Raw genomic sequence first — 15,855 nt, 5'->3', positions numbered from 1 at the left:
GGCTCCGCCTGAAACCTGTTTACATTGGAAACTACTTAGCAACCGTTGCGGGACTGCGTGTACAGTCCGAAACACTGCCAGCTATGCTCACCACTGCTCCACCTTCTCCCGATCGTGCACACGGTCTATCCAGGTGGGTATGGCCCGCATAACGACGGAAAATTGGAAACGCCGCCACGAAAGAAATCCCACTCTCTCGTTCGCCCCTCGGCAATGGCCGTCGTGCGCTTGCGCTGTGTCCTCGCCAGATCTCGCGAGAGTGGGAGCAGGCGAACGTGATTTCCCACTATTTTGTAAAGTGCTCGGGCCGAGGATGACGGGCTGTGGGTGAGGAGTGAGGAAGGGTTGTGGAAGGTGTGTAACGTGGTGGTAGGGAAGAGGGTGAAGTTGAGGAGGTGGGGAGTAGGGAGGGGGACATGGACTGAAGATGAGGTTGCGAAAGGGGAGGTGTGAAAAGTGAGGAGTGGAGAGGAGAGGGAGGATGTACGGATGAGTTGTTTCTGAAGTTAAAGGATATCAGTTGCCCATTAAGCCACGAAATGGTTGATTGGAGAGCATCTGGAACTAAGTAGAAAGTAAATTTTCTTTGTGCTGTGTACCTGACACAGACCTAACAAGTTATTTGGTAGAAAGTATGCATTCTTAGTTTTCATTAGTGGGGAATACAAAATCTGAAGGAATATAATTGAATGAAATTGCACTTCTTTCAGCAAGAAGACCTGAAAAGTTTGCACCATGGATGAGCCACCCTTTTCTCAGATCGGCAGAGATCAATGCAGTCAGCTGAAGGAGCTAACAACAAGAAATCAATTGCTGGACGCTGGAAGCACAAACATTTCATCCTTTGAAGATGTTTTTTTTCAGGCTTTGGATGTTAAAGTTTCCCAAGAAGTTTATCCTGAACTTCCAGATGGATGGAAAAGAATAGTGAAAGAAAGACGGACTGGAAAGTCAGCAGGAAAATATGACATTTACCTTATGAGGTGAAATGGATTCTAATTGTGAAGTAAATCATAAACACTACCATTATTTTACAGAAGCATGGTAAATGAAATGTAAGCACAGAAACAAGACCTTTGACCCATCTCATCCAAACCAACTGATACCTATCTATACTAATCCTATTTGCCTTTGTTTTCTTCCAGTCCAAACACATGTCTATTTCTATTTATTTCATCATATTTCTATTCTGTGGTTACCAGTTTGACATCTACCTTAGGGTTCATTAAGAGACTTTCCCTGGCTTGTGTTTCTTGGGGTAATAACATGAGGGACTCTCCCAGACGGTGCAAATATAAATGTGCTTCACTAATGTACAGCATTCCAATGAATAGACTGACATTACCTATATCATCATGAGGAAGGTTTTTGGAAAATTGAAGAATGGTGTCAGAGTCATGGTGAAGGAGTCCATTCAAACATAATGCCAGCAAATGACTAGATTTGCTATCACAGACAATTAAGGAAAGCAAAATCCATGTTTGCACTTTATTGCTACCAGCCAACTACTGGAGACGAAAACTTGTTGATAATGAGAAAATAATCACAGAATGATACTGGCCATTGGGTGGAACAATGGCAGGTGAATTATAATTCTGATTGGTGTGAGATGATGTACTGTATGTATTTTGGGAGATTATCTGAGGTAGAATGTATGATGAATCGTAATCTTTAGGGAGTATTGAAGAACAGAGAGACCTTGCTATAAGATCCATAGATCCTTAAAGGTGATGGCTCATGTAAATAGTGTGGTAAAGAAGGGAAGCAGGAGGCTGTCCTATAGTTATGACTTGGAATGTAAGAACAGGGACGTTTGGTACAACTTTATAATGTTAATTAGGCCACAGATGGTGCAGTTCTAGTCACTATACTATAAGAAGGATGCTGGTGAGGCTATGGGATGAAATGTTTTTGGAGGAGAAGCTTGGCTGGGCTTCCTTCGAGCAGAAGAAGCTATTGCTAATGACAGTCGGGGGTGAGGGGAGAACTTGATGCAGGTATGCAAAATTATTGGGTCCTTGATAGAATGGTATTGCAGAGTCCTTCCCCTTAACAGAAATGTTTAAAACCAGAGGTGAGCAATTAGATGTGATAAGTGTCATCCAGAGGGTATATTTTTTAATTCATTCAAGGGATCTGGGCTTTACAGACTGAGCATTTAATTGCCTTTGAAAAGGTAGCAGTAGGCTGCCCTTGCAGTCCTTGGGGTTTAGGTGTCAATGCTGTCAACAAGAGGGTTCCAGGACATTGACCCAGCATCAGTGAATGAATGGTGATACATATATATAAGTCAGAGGTTTGGAGGGCAACTTCCAAGTGTTCTATGCATTTCTAGCTGGTGAAGGTCGTGCTGTCTGAGGAATCTTGGTGAGTTGCTGTAGTGCATCCTGGAGATGACACAAGCTACTGTTTCTTCTGTGTTGTTTGGTGAAGTGAGTGAATTGTGAATGGGGTGCCTATCAAGTAGGCTGCTGTGTGCTGTATGGTATCAAGCTTCTAAATTGTCAGAAGCAGCCATCAAGGCAGTGGAGACTATTCCATCACACTCCTGTGAGTAATTTAACATGGAAATTAATGCATTGCTATCAGTAATTCAAACCTAATCCACAGTCTGCATTGTTCTGTAGCTACCTTTGATTAGAGTAATCAAAGGAAATCATTTGAGTTGAAGCATATTTGGGAGCTCACCATCTAGTCCTGAGGTAAGATATCCCAAAAATATACAGTTGGAGGGCTCAGCATTCAGCACAACTCAGTGGGTCACATGCACTGTCTCATGTTCTTTTGTGCTCTCTCTTTGTTGCTTAAGGTATCTTTAATAGGCACTAAGTTAGGGTCCTCACAAGTATTCTGTCTCAAAAACTGCATCGTTTATATACTTGGAATTTAGTTCTTTTAAAAATGTCAATATTACAGAGTTTAAAAGTTCTTGAAGTATAGGATATTTTAGCCTCTACCTTAATCTTATTTGAATATTGTTAACCATATAACAATTACAGCACAGAAACAGGCCATCTCGGCCCTTCTAGTCCATGCTGAACGCCTACTCTCACCTAGTCCCACTGACCTGCACAGCCCATAACCCTCCACTCCTTTCCTGTCCATATACCTATCCAATCTTACTTTAAATGACGATATTGAATCTGCCTCTACCACTTCTACTGGAAGCTCGTTCCACACAGCTACCACTCTCTGAGTAAAGAAATTCCCCTTCATGTTAACCCTAAACTTTTGCCCCTCTCAACTCATGTCCTCTCATTTGAATCTCCCCTACTCTCAATGGAAAAAGCCTATCCATGTCAACTCTATCTATCCCCCTCATAATTTTAAATACCTCTATCAAGTCCCCCCTCAACCTTCTATGCTCCAAAGAATAAAGACCTAACTTGTTCAACCTTTCTCTATAATGTAGGTGCTGAAACCCAGATCACATTCTAGTAAATCTAGTAAATATTGTTATTATTGTTGTTATAAATATTGTTAAGTGAATCATTTCAAAATATAAGCTATTTAAGAACTTCTGTTTCTCTTTTGCAATTTTCTCCGTGAGTCATGTTTAACTAATGTCTGTCATTTAAAAGTTCATATTTATAAGTTTGCAATAACTTACTGACAAAAACTGCAAATGCTGGAAGTACGTGGGGAATATCCAACAGTAAATGCTGGGTATATTCAGCAATCAGCCAGCATCTGTTGAGAGGTATTAATACTCTCTTTTCATCAATGTGCACTTTGCTGTAGAAAATTGAGTAGATTTTTGTAATTTGTTGAAGTAACTGCTTGGTTTTGTCATTATTTCTTCTCATACTTCGTAACAGTCCAGAAGGGAAGCGATTCCGATCTTCAAGGGAACTAGAAAATTACTTCCGACAGAATGTTGGAGAAGAATGTTTGAAAGCCAAAGATTTTAACTTCACCTTTTATTGGCGAAGTTATGTTCAGCGAAAGAGCAGACCCACTAAGCAGGCAAAGACTCTTCAGAAAAGGAAGTCACAGGAGATCAAAACATTGGCTAATGATGTTCCACATGTTTCATCACTTGTGTCACAAAATGCTGAAGAGGGGGAGAGGCCTGAAACTGAAGCTTCCTGCCATTTAGCCCAAAGACATCAGGTGGAAGTGAAAAACACCTCAAAACAGAAATGTCCAATGCGTATAAAACCACAAAACGTGATCAGACTGAGGAGGAATTCTAGAAGAGGATTATCTGCAGGAGTGGGACAGAAATTGTGTCCATCTTCTGAAGGAGAGGAGGGTGAAGAACTAAAAACAAACTCAAGAGATGACAAGAAGACCAGCAGCAGGAAGTCCTGTCAGCAAGCAGTAGAGAGCAAAATACTGCTTCCCAGCCAACAACCATTTGAACGCAAGTGCATGCTGGAAGTACATGAAGATGAAACTGACAAATGTGCCTCTGATGTTTCCAACTTTCAGTCACTGATAAGTGAGAAGATTGATGCGGATATCAGCATATTACCTGACATGAGCCTTTCACAAGCGTGCCACTCAAATTCAGACTTGGACAGAAGTACAAAGATTTCTGATGAGGACCGATTTACATTGTTTAACACACAAGGTATTTAAAGGAAATGAAGTATTTATTATTGCCACAATGAAATGTCCTATTTATTTTATTGTCTTTCTGAAACAACATCAAATGCAACAATGTACTGTTGCAGTGGGGTGAGCAACATCTGGGAAGTAAAGGAATTGTCAACTGAGGCTCTGCGTCAGGGTGATGAGCAGAGAGAGGAGAGTTGAGATGGGCCAGACGTAATTGGTGGACAGAGGAGCATTGAAAGATGATAAGCAGATGGAGGGAGTGGAGGGGGATTAGTGGCATTGGGGATTCAAGTAGTTGGGTGATAGATAGAAAATAGACAAAAGAAAGCAGGTGAAGCCATATGTGGAGAGGAATGAGTAAAGGTGGATTAAGGCAGAAGCTGGAAAGTGAATAGCAGGAACACAAAGGCTATCCGAGATAGAATCTGGTTAGTAAGGAAAGTGATAATGGAAACAATTATAGACAATAGGTGCAGGAGTGGGCCATTCGGCCCTTTGAGCCAACACCACCATTCACTGTGATCATGGCTGATCACCTACAGTCAGTACCCCATTCCTGCCTTCTCCCCATGTCCCTTGACTCCACTATCTTTAAGAGCTCTATGTAACTCTTTCTTGAAAGCATCCAGAGAAATAGCCTCCACTGCCTTCTGAGTTAGAGCTTTCCACAGATCCACAACTATCTGGTTGGAAAAACATCTTTTTCAACTCCGTTCTAAATAGCCGACCCCTTATTCTTAAACTGTGGCCTCTGGTTCTGGACTCTCCTAACATCGATAACATGTTTCCTGCCTCTAGCATGTCCAATCCCTTATTAATCTAATATATTTCAATCAGATCCTCTCTCATCCTTCTAAATTCCAGTGTATACAAGCCCATTCGCTCCAGTCTTTCAACATATGACAATCCCGCCGTCCCGAGAATTAACCTTGTGAACCTACGCTGCACTCCCTCAATAGCAAGAATGTCCTTCCTCAAATTTGGAGACCAAAACTATGTAACTATGAAAATGGACAAGGGAGAGCCAGTGGATGTAGTGTACCTGGACTTCCAGAAAGCTTTTGATAAAGTCCCACATAGGAGATTAGTGGGCAAAATTAGGGCACATGGTATTGGGGGCAGAGTACTGACATGGATTGAAAATTGGCTGGCTGACAGGAAACAAAGAGTAGTGATTAACGGGTCCCTTTCGGAACGGCAGGCTGTGACCAGTGTGGTACCGCAAGGTTCGGAGCTGGGACCGCAGCTGTTTACAATATACATTAATGATTTAGATGAAAGGATTAAAAGTAACATTAGCAAATTTGCAGATGACACAAAGCTGGGTGGCAGTGTGAAATGTCAGGAGGATGTTATGAGAATGAAGGGTGACTTGGACAGGTTGGGTGAGTGGGCAAATGTATGGCTGATGCAGTTTAATGTGGATAAATGTGAGGTTATCCACTTTGGTGGCAAGAACGGGAAGGCAGATTACTATCTAAGTGGAGTCAAGTTAGGAAAAGGGGAAGTACAACGAGATCTAGGTGTTCTTGTACATCAGTCAATAAAAGCAAGCATGCAGGTACAGCAGGCAGTGAAGAAAGCTAATGGCATGCTGGCCTTTATAGCAAGAGGAATTGAGTATAGGAGTAAAGAGGTCCTTCTGCAGCTGTACAGGGCCCTGGTAAGACCCCACCTGGAGTATTGTGTGCAGTTTTGGTCTCCAAATTTGAGGAAGGACATACGTGCTATTGAGGGAGTGCAGCGTAGGTTCACAAGGTTAATTCCCGGAATGGTGGGACTATCATATGTTGAAAGATTGGAGCAACTGGGCTTGTATATACTGGAATTTAGAAGGATGAGAGGGGATCTGATTGAAACATATAAGATTATTAAGGGATTGGACACGCTGGAGGCAGGGAGCATGTTTCCGCTGATGGGTGAGTCCAGAACTCGAGGCCACAGTTTAAGAATAAGGGGTAGGCCATTTAGAACAGAGATGTGGAAAAACTTTTTCACCCAGAGAGTGGTGGATATGTGGAATGCTCTGCCCCAGAAGACAGTGGAGGCCAAGTCTCTGGATGCATTCAAGAGAGAGTTAGATAGAGCTCTTATAGATAGCAGGGTCAAGGGATATGGGGAGAGGGCAGGAACTGGGTACTGATTGTGTATGATCAGCCATGATCACAGTGAATGGCGGTGCTGGCTAGAAGGGCCGAATGGCCTACTCCTGCACCTACTGTCTATTGTCTAAAACTGCACACAATACTCCAGGTGTGGTCTCACCAGGGCCCTGTACAACTGCAGATGGACTTCTTTGCTCCTGTACTCAACTCCCCTTGTTATGAAGGCCAACATGCCATTAGCTTTCTTCACTGCATGCTTACTTTCAGTGACTGATGAACAAGGACGCCTAGATCTCATTGTACTTCTCCTTTTCCTAACTTGACACCGTTCAGATAGTAATCTGCCTTCCTGTTCTTGCCACCAAAGTGGATAGCTTCACATTTATCCACATTAAACTGCATCTGGCTACTCACCCAACCTGTCCAAGTCACCCTGCATTCTCATAACATCCTTTTCACATTTCACATTGCCACCCAGCTTTGTGTCATCTGCAAATTTGCTGATGTACTTTTAATCCTTTCATCTAAATCATTAATGTATATTGTAAATAGCTGCTGTCCCAGCACCGAGCCTTGCGGTACCCCACTAGTCACTGCCTGCTATCCTGAAAGGCACCCGTTAATCCCTACTCTTTGCTTCCTGTCTGCCAATCAATTTTCTATCCATGTCAGTACCTTACCCCCAATACCGTGTGCTCTTAATTTTGCACACTAATCTCCTATGTGGGACTTTATCAAAAGCTTTCTGGAAGTCCAGGTACACTACATCCACTGGCTCTCCCTTGTCCATTTTCATAGTTATATCCTCAAAAAATTCCAGAAAATTAGTCAAGCATTACTTCCCCTTTGTAAATCCATGCTGACTTGGACCAATCCTGTTACTGCTATCCAAATGTGCCGCTATTTCATCTTTTATAATTGATTCCAGCATCTTCCCCACCACTGATGTCAGGCTAACTGGTCTATAATTCAGTTTTCTCTCTCCCTCCTTTCTTAAAAAGTGGGATAACATTAGCTACCCTCCAATCCTCAGGAACTGATCCTGAATCTGTAGAACATTGGAAAATGATTACCAATGCGTCCATGATTTTTAGAGCCACCTCCTTAAGTACCCTGGGATGCAGACCATTAGGCCCTGGGGATTTATCAGCCTTCAGTCCCTTCAGTCTACCCAACACCATTTTCTGCCTAATGTAAATTTCTTTCTGTTCCTCTGTTACCCTAGGTCCTCTGGCCACTGTTACATCTGGGAGATTGTGTCTTCCCTAGTGAAGACAGATCCAAAGTACCCGTTCAACTCGTCTGTCATTTCCTTGTTCCCCATAATAAATTCACCCGTTTCTGACTTCAAGGGCCCAACTTTGGTCTTAACTAATTTTTTCCTCTTCACATACCTAAAGAAGCTTTTACTATATATTCTTGGCTAACTTACCTTTGTACCTCATCTTTTCTCCCTATATTGCCTTTTTAGTTATCTTCTGTTGCTCTTTAAAAGTTTCTCAATCCCCTGGCTTCGGGCTCATCTTTGCTATGTTATACTTCTTCTCTTTTATTTTTATACTGTCTTTGACTTCCCTTGTCAGCCACGGTCACCCCTTACTCCCCTTAGAATCTTTCTTCCTCTTTGGAATGAACTGATCCTGCACCTTCTGTATTATTCCCAAAAATACCTGCCATTGTTGTTCCACTGTCATCCCTGCTAGGGTATCTTTCCAGTTAACTTTGGCCAACTCCTCCCTCATGGCTCCATAGTCCCCTTTGTTCACCTGTAATACTGACACTTCCGATTTTCCCTTCTCCCTCTCAAATTGTAGCTTAAAACTTATCGCTACTACCTCCTAATGGCTTTTTTACCCCAAGTTCCCTTATCAAATCCAGTTCATTACACAACACTAAATCCAGAATTGCTTTCTCCCTGGTAGGCTCCAGTACAAGCTGCTCTAAGAATCCATCTCGGAGGCACTCCACAAACTCCCTTTTGTGGGGTCCAGTACCAACCTGATTTTCCCAGTCTACCTAATTAGGGAAGAGATAAAGGACAAATGAACTGGAACCAGATGGGGGTGGGGGGACATTCAGATAAGGGAAGGCGTGGGAGAGTCAGTGGGTGATCTGTATGCGTTATAAGTGAATGGAGTTAAGAGGATGAGGAAAATCAGTGAAGGGAGGCTGTAGGGGGTGAAAAAGGGGATATGGCATACTTGCCTTCTTCAGTCAGGACATTGAATAGAAAAGTTCGGAAGTTTTTTTTTGGTTAAGCCACATTTGGAGTATTATGCCTGGAATGAACTAGCAGGTGAAAGGAAAGATAATTTTAAGAGGCATTTAGACATGTCCATGAACAGGCAGGGAATAGACCACATGCAAGCAAATAGGATTAGTGTCAATTGGCATCATGATTGGCACAACATCATGGGCCAAAGGCCCTGTTCCTGCGCTCTTCTGTGCTATAACAACTCTTGGATTTTTAGATATGCAGGAGACCAAGGGAGATTCAGGTTATGACAGGTTAGTGACTAGTCAATGGATAACAGAGCAAGGATAAATAGATCTTTTTTGGATTGGCAATCATTGAGATACCACAGTGAACAAAGGGCCTGAACTATTTAAAGTTCAAAGTAAAATTTATTACCAGAGTACATACGTGTCACCACAGAGATTCTTTTCTTTTCCTGTGGGCATACTTAGCAAATCTATAGAACAGCAACTGTAAACAGGATCAGTGAACAACAAACTGTGCAAATGCAAGTATAATTAAACAGCAATAAATAACGAATGTATGAAATATGATAAAGAATCCTTACAATGAGATCACTGGTCATGGGAACACCAGAAATAGAACAGATGTTCTTTTGTTCAGAGCATCATGGTTGAGGGGTAGTAAATGTTCTAGAACCTGGTGGTGTGATTCCTGAGGCACCTGTACCTTCTATCTGATGGCAGCAGTGAAAAAAGACCATGACCTGGGTGGTGAGGATTTTTGATGATGAATGCTAGTTTTTTTACAGCAATGTTTCATGTAGATGTGCTCAATTGTTTGGAGGGCTTTACCGATTACGTACTGGGCAGAATCCACTACCTTTTGTAGGATTTTCCGCTTGGAGGTATTGGTATTCCCATATCAGGCTGTAATGCAGCCAGTCAATACACTTTCCACCACACATCTCTAGAAATTTGTCAAGGTTTTTGATGACATGGCAAATCTCCACAGACTCCTAAGAAAGTAGGGGCACTGCTGTGCTTTCTTTACAATTGCATTTATATGATGGGTCCAGGACAGGTCCTCTGAGAAAGTGACACCCAGGAATTTAAAGTTACTGACCCTCTTCACCTCTGATCTTCTAATGAATACTGGCTCATGGACCTCTGGTTTCCCTCTCCTGAAGTCCACAATCAGTTCCTTGATCTTGCTGACATTGAGTTAGAGGCTGTTGTTATGACACCACTCAGTCAAATTTTTTGTCTTCCTTCTGTATGCTGATTCATTACCATTTTTACGCCCACAACAGTGGTGTCATCAGCAAACTTGTATATGGTGTTGGAACTATACTTAGCCACACAGTCATCGGTTTAAAGCAAGGAGAGCAGGGAGCTAAGGACACACCCCTGTGGTGCTCGTTTGCTGAATAGAGATTGTGGAGGAGATGTTTTTGCCAATCCGAACTGACTGAGGTCTGCGAGTGAGAAAATTCAAGATCCAGTTGCACAAGTGAATATTGAGGCCCGGGTCTTGGAGTTTACTGGGTAGTTTTGAGGGGATTTGTCATCTGCGACAAATTGTTGAAATAGAATGAAATTAATGATTAAAGGGAGCTGGGGGTCCAAGTGGATTCAGATACAGCAAATAGGAAGACCGCTGAAATGTTGGTTTTCTGTGTAAAGTGTGAGGAATGTAAAAATAGATTTTTGTGCATCTTAACAGGGTGCCGGTGAAACTATGCCATGTAGATATTTTTAAGGAAGGATGTACATGCATTGGAGGGAGTTAGTTAGAATGTCGAACAATGAGATGACTCTACTGAAACTTAAGGTTCTGAAGGGAATTGACTAAGGTGGTCTTCCCCTGGTTTGTATCTAAAGCTAGGGGCCATAACTTCAGAGTAAAGATTGCCTGTCTGGGTAGTAAAATCTCTAATCCAGAAATAATACTGGTTCAAAGTCATTGTATTTGTTCAAGGCAGAGATTGACAGGTAGGCACTTAAACAATAGTTACAAGTTTGCAAATGGACCAAAAATTTATTCTGTCTCTTTCTGTTTTAAGAGTGGAAACAGATTAGACTGCATTTGCTGGAATCTAGAGAGAAATGGACAGTCAACACTTCAGGATAAGACTTGTCATCTGGACCTGAAACATTGATTGTCCATTGCCTGACCTACTGAATTCCTGCAGCAGTTTTTTTAATTTGCTCTTTGGTGGAAGCTGGGGTCACAGGTTTGTGGGTGGATGGTCAACTAGGTGAAAAGAACAAGTAGTGATTCAAAAAGACAATCGTTTTGTCACTATCACTTCTGATTTAGAATATTCTTTTAAATTAGATTTCTTTTAAATTAAAGGAGTATTTTGCCTGCCATTAGTATTTGTCTGTCATTGCACCTGCAGATTCAATGATACTTTTTTCTCTTAACAGTAAAAAGGAAGGTGGAGCGGAGGAAAAGCAGTCCATACTTTTCTGGGAAGTATGCCAAAGAAGGTATGTAGAGCACCTTTATGAGAGATGAGAGTTTGATCTGTGATGTGAAATGGGACTCAACATTCACGTGAACTGCATTTTGTGCATTTTTCTTTTTAAAGCTTCTAGTCCTCCACGGCGCAAAGCTTTTGTCAAGTGGACTCCTCCTCGATCACCTTTTAAACTTATCCAAGAGACGCTCTTTCATGATCCTTGGAAGCTTCTTGTTGCAACTATTTTTCTTAACAGAACCTCTGGTGAGTTCATCTTTGTTGAATGCATGACATAAAAGAATAAGGAGCTGGCAGCAAATGGTTCAGACTTGGATTCTCCGAGTCATTTGAGTGGACTGAGCACTGGTGCTCTACAAACCAACTGGTTTCTCCATTTTAGAACTGATCATATTGTGAAAACCAAATTCAGTACATAAGATCGGAAGTGGTGCTGGAAGAAGAATGGCTGACCACCACCACCAACATGTTGTGCGAACTTAATGGCAAATAACCGCACCCAAAATGTAACAATTACTGTGCTATAAAATAAAATTTACCAATTTGTCTATTAATATGAAACTCTTACTAATCCTTTTGTTTTAACTAATATTGGTGACAACTATTTCGTGGTGTTAAGAGAAGATGATTTAGACATATATGGCACATTACAGGCCCTTCGGCCCACAATTTGTGCCAACCATGTAACCTACTCTAGAAACTGACCAGAATTCCCCTAGCGAATAGCTCTCTATTTTTCTAAGCTCCATGTACCTGTCTAAGAGCCTCTTAGAAGGCTGTATTGTATCTGCCTCCACCACTGTCACCAGCAGTGCATTCCACACACCCACCGCTCTCTGTGTGAAAAAACCTGCCCCTGACATCCCCTCTGTACCTACTTCCAAGTACCTTAAAGCTATGCCCACTTCAGCCTGGGAAAAAGCCTCTGGCAATCCACACAATCAATGCCTCTCATCATCTTATACACCTCTAGCAGTCACTTCTCATTGTCCATCTCTCCAAGGTGAAAAGGCCAAGTTCCTTCAACCTATTTCATAGGACACATGCTCCAATCCAGCAATATTCTTGTAAATCTCCTCTGCACTCTTTCTATAGCATCCACATCCTTCCTGTAGTGAGGTGACCAGAACTGAACACAGTAGTGGGGTCTGACCAAGGTCCTATATAGGTGTAACAATACCTCTCAGCTCTTGAACTCAATCCCACAATTGATGAATGCCGACACACCATATACTTTCTTAACAAAACTGTCAACCTGCTCAGCAGCTTTGAGTGCCCTATGGACATGGACCCCGAGATTTCTCTGATCTGCAACGCTGCCGTTGTATTCTGCCTTCAAATTTGACCTTCCAAAATGAACCACTTCACACATCTGGGTTGAACTTCATCTGCTTCTTCTCAGCCCAGTTTTGCATCCTATCAATGTCCTGCTGTAACTTCTGATAGCCCTCCACACTATCCACAACATCCCAAACTTTTGTGTCATCAGCAAAGTTACTAACCCACCTTTCTACTTCTTCATCCAGGTCATTTCTAAAAATCACAAAGAAAAGGGGTCCCAGAACAAATCCCTGCAGAACACCACTGGTCATCGACCTCTATGCAAAATACGAACCATTTACAACCATCCTTTGCCTCCTTTCTGAATGAGCCTTTCATGAGGAACCTTATTGAATGCCTTACTGAAATCCATACACATTACATTCACTATTCTACCTTCATCAAAATCTTTACTTCCTGTTCAGACTAATGTGGAGTAGTGCAATAAATCACCAGCTAATACAGATTTTTGAATGACCTTAACCTACCATCTCAAGTGATGCAAATACAGCACACAAAACTGCCCAAAGGTTGCCAGAGCTTATCAGTCACAAACACTTGTTATGTGTAATGGATCTGAGTCATTTCTGAAAAAAAATGGGAGATTGATCCTGTTTACAACCTGCTTTTATTTGTCTTAATGACAATGTTAGATATTTATGAAAGTATTGGAATAGTATTTCAGAATCTTAATCTTAATTTGAGGTGAGTCTGACATGAGTTCTTTCCTCATACTAGGCAAAAAGGCTGTTCCTGCACTGTGGGAGTTTCTAGAGAAGTACCCTTCTGCTGAAGTAGCCCAAGCAGCTGACTGGATGGAAATGGCAGCACTGCTGAAGCCACTTGGCCTGAATGAGCTGAGAGCAAAGGCTATCATTAGGTTTTCTGGTACTGTTTCTCAACTATTTAACAGGCTTACACTTATGTTCCAGTTCGGATGTTCAGTCTATTTGTGAAACCATTTCTTGAAGCCTTGGGTTTAGGAGGTCGGGGACAAGTGAATCCCTTAATGACTATAATAAGATTAAGAATATCCTTAAGAGGGAGATTTTGTAGGGCATGAGATGTATCTGATAGGTAAAGGTTAGTAAAATCCCAAGAGAATCTATAGATATTTTGAGTAAAGGGATGACTAGATTCCCAACAGATCAGTAGGGCCTCTTGTGTCTCAAGACGTAAGAGATGAGTGGGATTTTTAACGATATTTCTCCATGGTGTTTATTGAGTAGAAATTCATGATTGTTCATGAGATAAGGGGAACATTTCAAGATGTTTTAGAGAACATTTATTTGAAGATATTTGAAGCCTTACAGTGCATTAAGGTGTATAAATCCCTGAGTGCATCCTTGGATTTTGTGGGCGGCAAGAGAAGTAACTGCAGGGGTCCTTGCTTTATCATTAGCCACCAGTGAAGTTCCTGAAAACTGGAAGGTATTATTCCATTGTTTCAGGATGATAGCAAGGACAAGCCAGGCCGATCAGCCAGTGACAGTGGGGGAAGTTACTGGAGTGCATCCTGATGGGCAGGATTTGATAGGAGTCAGCAAGGCTTTGTGCATGGGAAATCATTTTCGGCAGATCTTTAGAATTTTTTGAAGAGGTAACCAAAAGGGTAGATAATGGTCAGATGGGTGTACTGGGCAGTGCAAACATGTTGGGACGGAAGGGCCTGTTACTTTGCTATGTCTCTTTTTAAAAAATAAGGCAGTAGATGTTTTAACAAGGTTTATACTATGAATAGTAGTGCACTACAGAATACAAGTACATAGTTAATTTAAAATGGTGTTATGGGCAGCCAGGTGAAAAAGGCATTGAGCGCTCTATCCTTCATCAGTCAGGGCATTGAGTATAGGAGTTGGGACATGATGTTGCAGTTGTATAAGTTGTTGGTGGGGCAGCACTTGAAGTATTGTGTACAGTTTTGGTCATCCTGATATAGGAAAGACATGGTTAAATTGAAAAGAATACTGAGAAGTTCTTTAAGGATGTTGCCAGGAAGGTATTGGCCAGGCTAGGTCTTTATTCCTTGGGAAATAGGAGAATGAGGGTCAACCTTGTATAAGTGTTTGAAATTGAGAAGTATAGATACGGTGGGTAAGGGTTTTTCCCCCAAGGTGGAGTCAAAACTAGGGGGCATTGGTTTGATGTGAGAGGGGAAAGATTTAAAAGGCACCTGAGGAGTAACATTTTCATGCAGAGGGTAGTGAGTATATAGAATGAGGTGCCAGAGGAAGAGCTAGGTTCAACAGTATTTGCACTTGGATAGGAATATGGAGGAATGGGGCTTGGAGGGGTATGGGCTGCACAAAAGGACATGTGGACTAGCTGGTGGACAGCATGGTCAGTGTGGACTGATTGGGCCTAAGAGCTGTACTGCTCATGGCTGTCTACGACATAGGACAAGCTCTTTCAAGCTTTTTTTTTGCTAAATCTTTAAAGTTCTAGACTTAATTCCAATCCTGTATACAGAGAAATCCACGCACATTACAGGCCCTTCATTCCACAATGTTGTGCTGACCATGTAACCTACTCTAGAAACTGCCTAGAATTACCCTAGCGCATAGCTCTCTTATTTTTCTAAGCTCCTGGTACCTGTCTAAGAGTCTCTTAAAAGACCCTATTGTATCCATCTCCACCACCGTCGCTGGCATTGTATTCATGCACCCACCATTCTGTATGTGAAAAACATACCCCTGACATCCCCTCTGTAGCTACTTCCAAGCACCTTAAAACTGTGCCTTCTCATGCTAGCCATTTCAGCCCTGGGCCTCTGACTATCCACATGATCAATGCCTCTCTTCATCTTATACACCTCTATCAGGTCACCTCTCATCCTCCGTCGCTCCAAGGAGAGAAGGCTGAGTTCACTCAACCTATTCTCATAAGACAGGCTCTCCAATCCAGGCAACATCCTTGCAAGTCTCCTCTGCACCCTTTCTATAGTTTCCACATCCTTCCTGTAGTGAGGTGACCAGAACTGAACAGGGTACTCCAAGTGGAATCTGACCAAGGTCTTGTATAGCTGTAACATTACCTCACGGCTCTTGAACTCAATCCCATGGTTGATGAATGCCAACACACCATGCGCCTTCTTAATGACATTGTCAATCTGCGCAGCAGCTTTGTGTGTCCTATTGACACAGACCCCAAGATCTCCCTGATCCTCCATACTGCCAAGAAGCTTA

General features: G+C 42.1%; 2 protein-coding genes across 7 annotated transcripts in view; one reads left to right on the top strand and one right to left on the bottom strand.

Moving 5' to 3' along the window:
• Positions 1 to 249, bottom strand: part of ift122 (intraflagellar transport 122 homolog (Chlamydomonas)) — a 221,434-nt gene extending 221,185 nt beyond the window's left edge. For 2 of the 3 annotated variants that reach the window (XM_073072604.1, XM_073072605.1), the window contains exon 1: positions 92 to 249. In XM_073072604.1, coding sequence (XP_072928705.1) covers positions 92 to 150 — 59 coding nt within the window. In that variant the 5' untranslated portion in view covers positions 151 to 249. The remainder of the gene's footprint in view (positions 1 to 91) is intronic. The other variant, XM_073072606.1, reaches the window with a different exon arrangement.
• The window catches only part of mbd4 (methyl-CpG binding domain protein 4), a 38,256-nt gene continuing 22,649 nt past the window's right edge, over positions 249 to 15,855 (top strand). For 2 of the 4 annotated variants that reach the window (XM_073072608.1, XM_073072607.1), the window contains exons 1-6: positions 249 to 354; positions 711 to 983; positions 3,819 to 4,576; positions 11,298 to 11,360; positions 11,462 to 11,596; positions 13,409 to 13,558. In XM_073072608.1, coding sequence (XP_072928709.1) covers positions 736 to 983; positions 3,819 to 4,576; positions 11,298 to 11,360; positions 11,462 to 11,596; positions 13,409 to 13,558 — 1,354 coding nt within the window. In that variant the 5' untranslated portion in view covers positions 249 to 354; positions 711 to 735. Of the gene's footprint in view, positions 355 to 710; positions 1,056 to 1,177; positions 1,583 to 3,818; positions 4,577 to 11,297; positions 11,361 to 11,461; positions 11,597 to 13,408; positions 13,559 to 15,855 lie in introns of those variants that run through there. The other 2 variants (XM_073072610.1, XM_073072609.1) reach the window with 2 other exon arrangements.

This window comes from Hemitrygon akajei, chromosome 19 (genome assembly GCF_048418815.1).
Source record: "Hemitrygon akajei chromosome 19, sHemAka1.3, whole genome shotgun sequence".
NCBI lineage: Eukaryota > Metazoa > Chordata > Chondrichthyes > Myliobatiformes > Dasyatidae > Hemitrygon > Hemitrygon akajei.
Note: the sequence above shows the minus strand (reverse complement) of the source record. Positions and strands in the feature narration are given on the sequence as shown.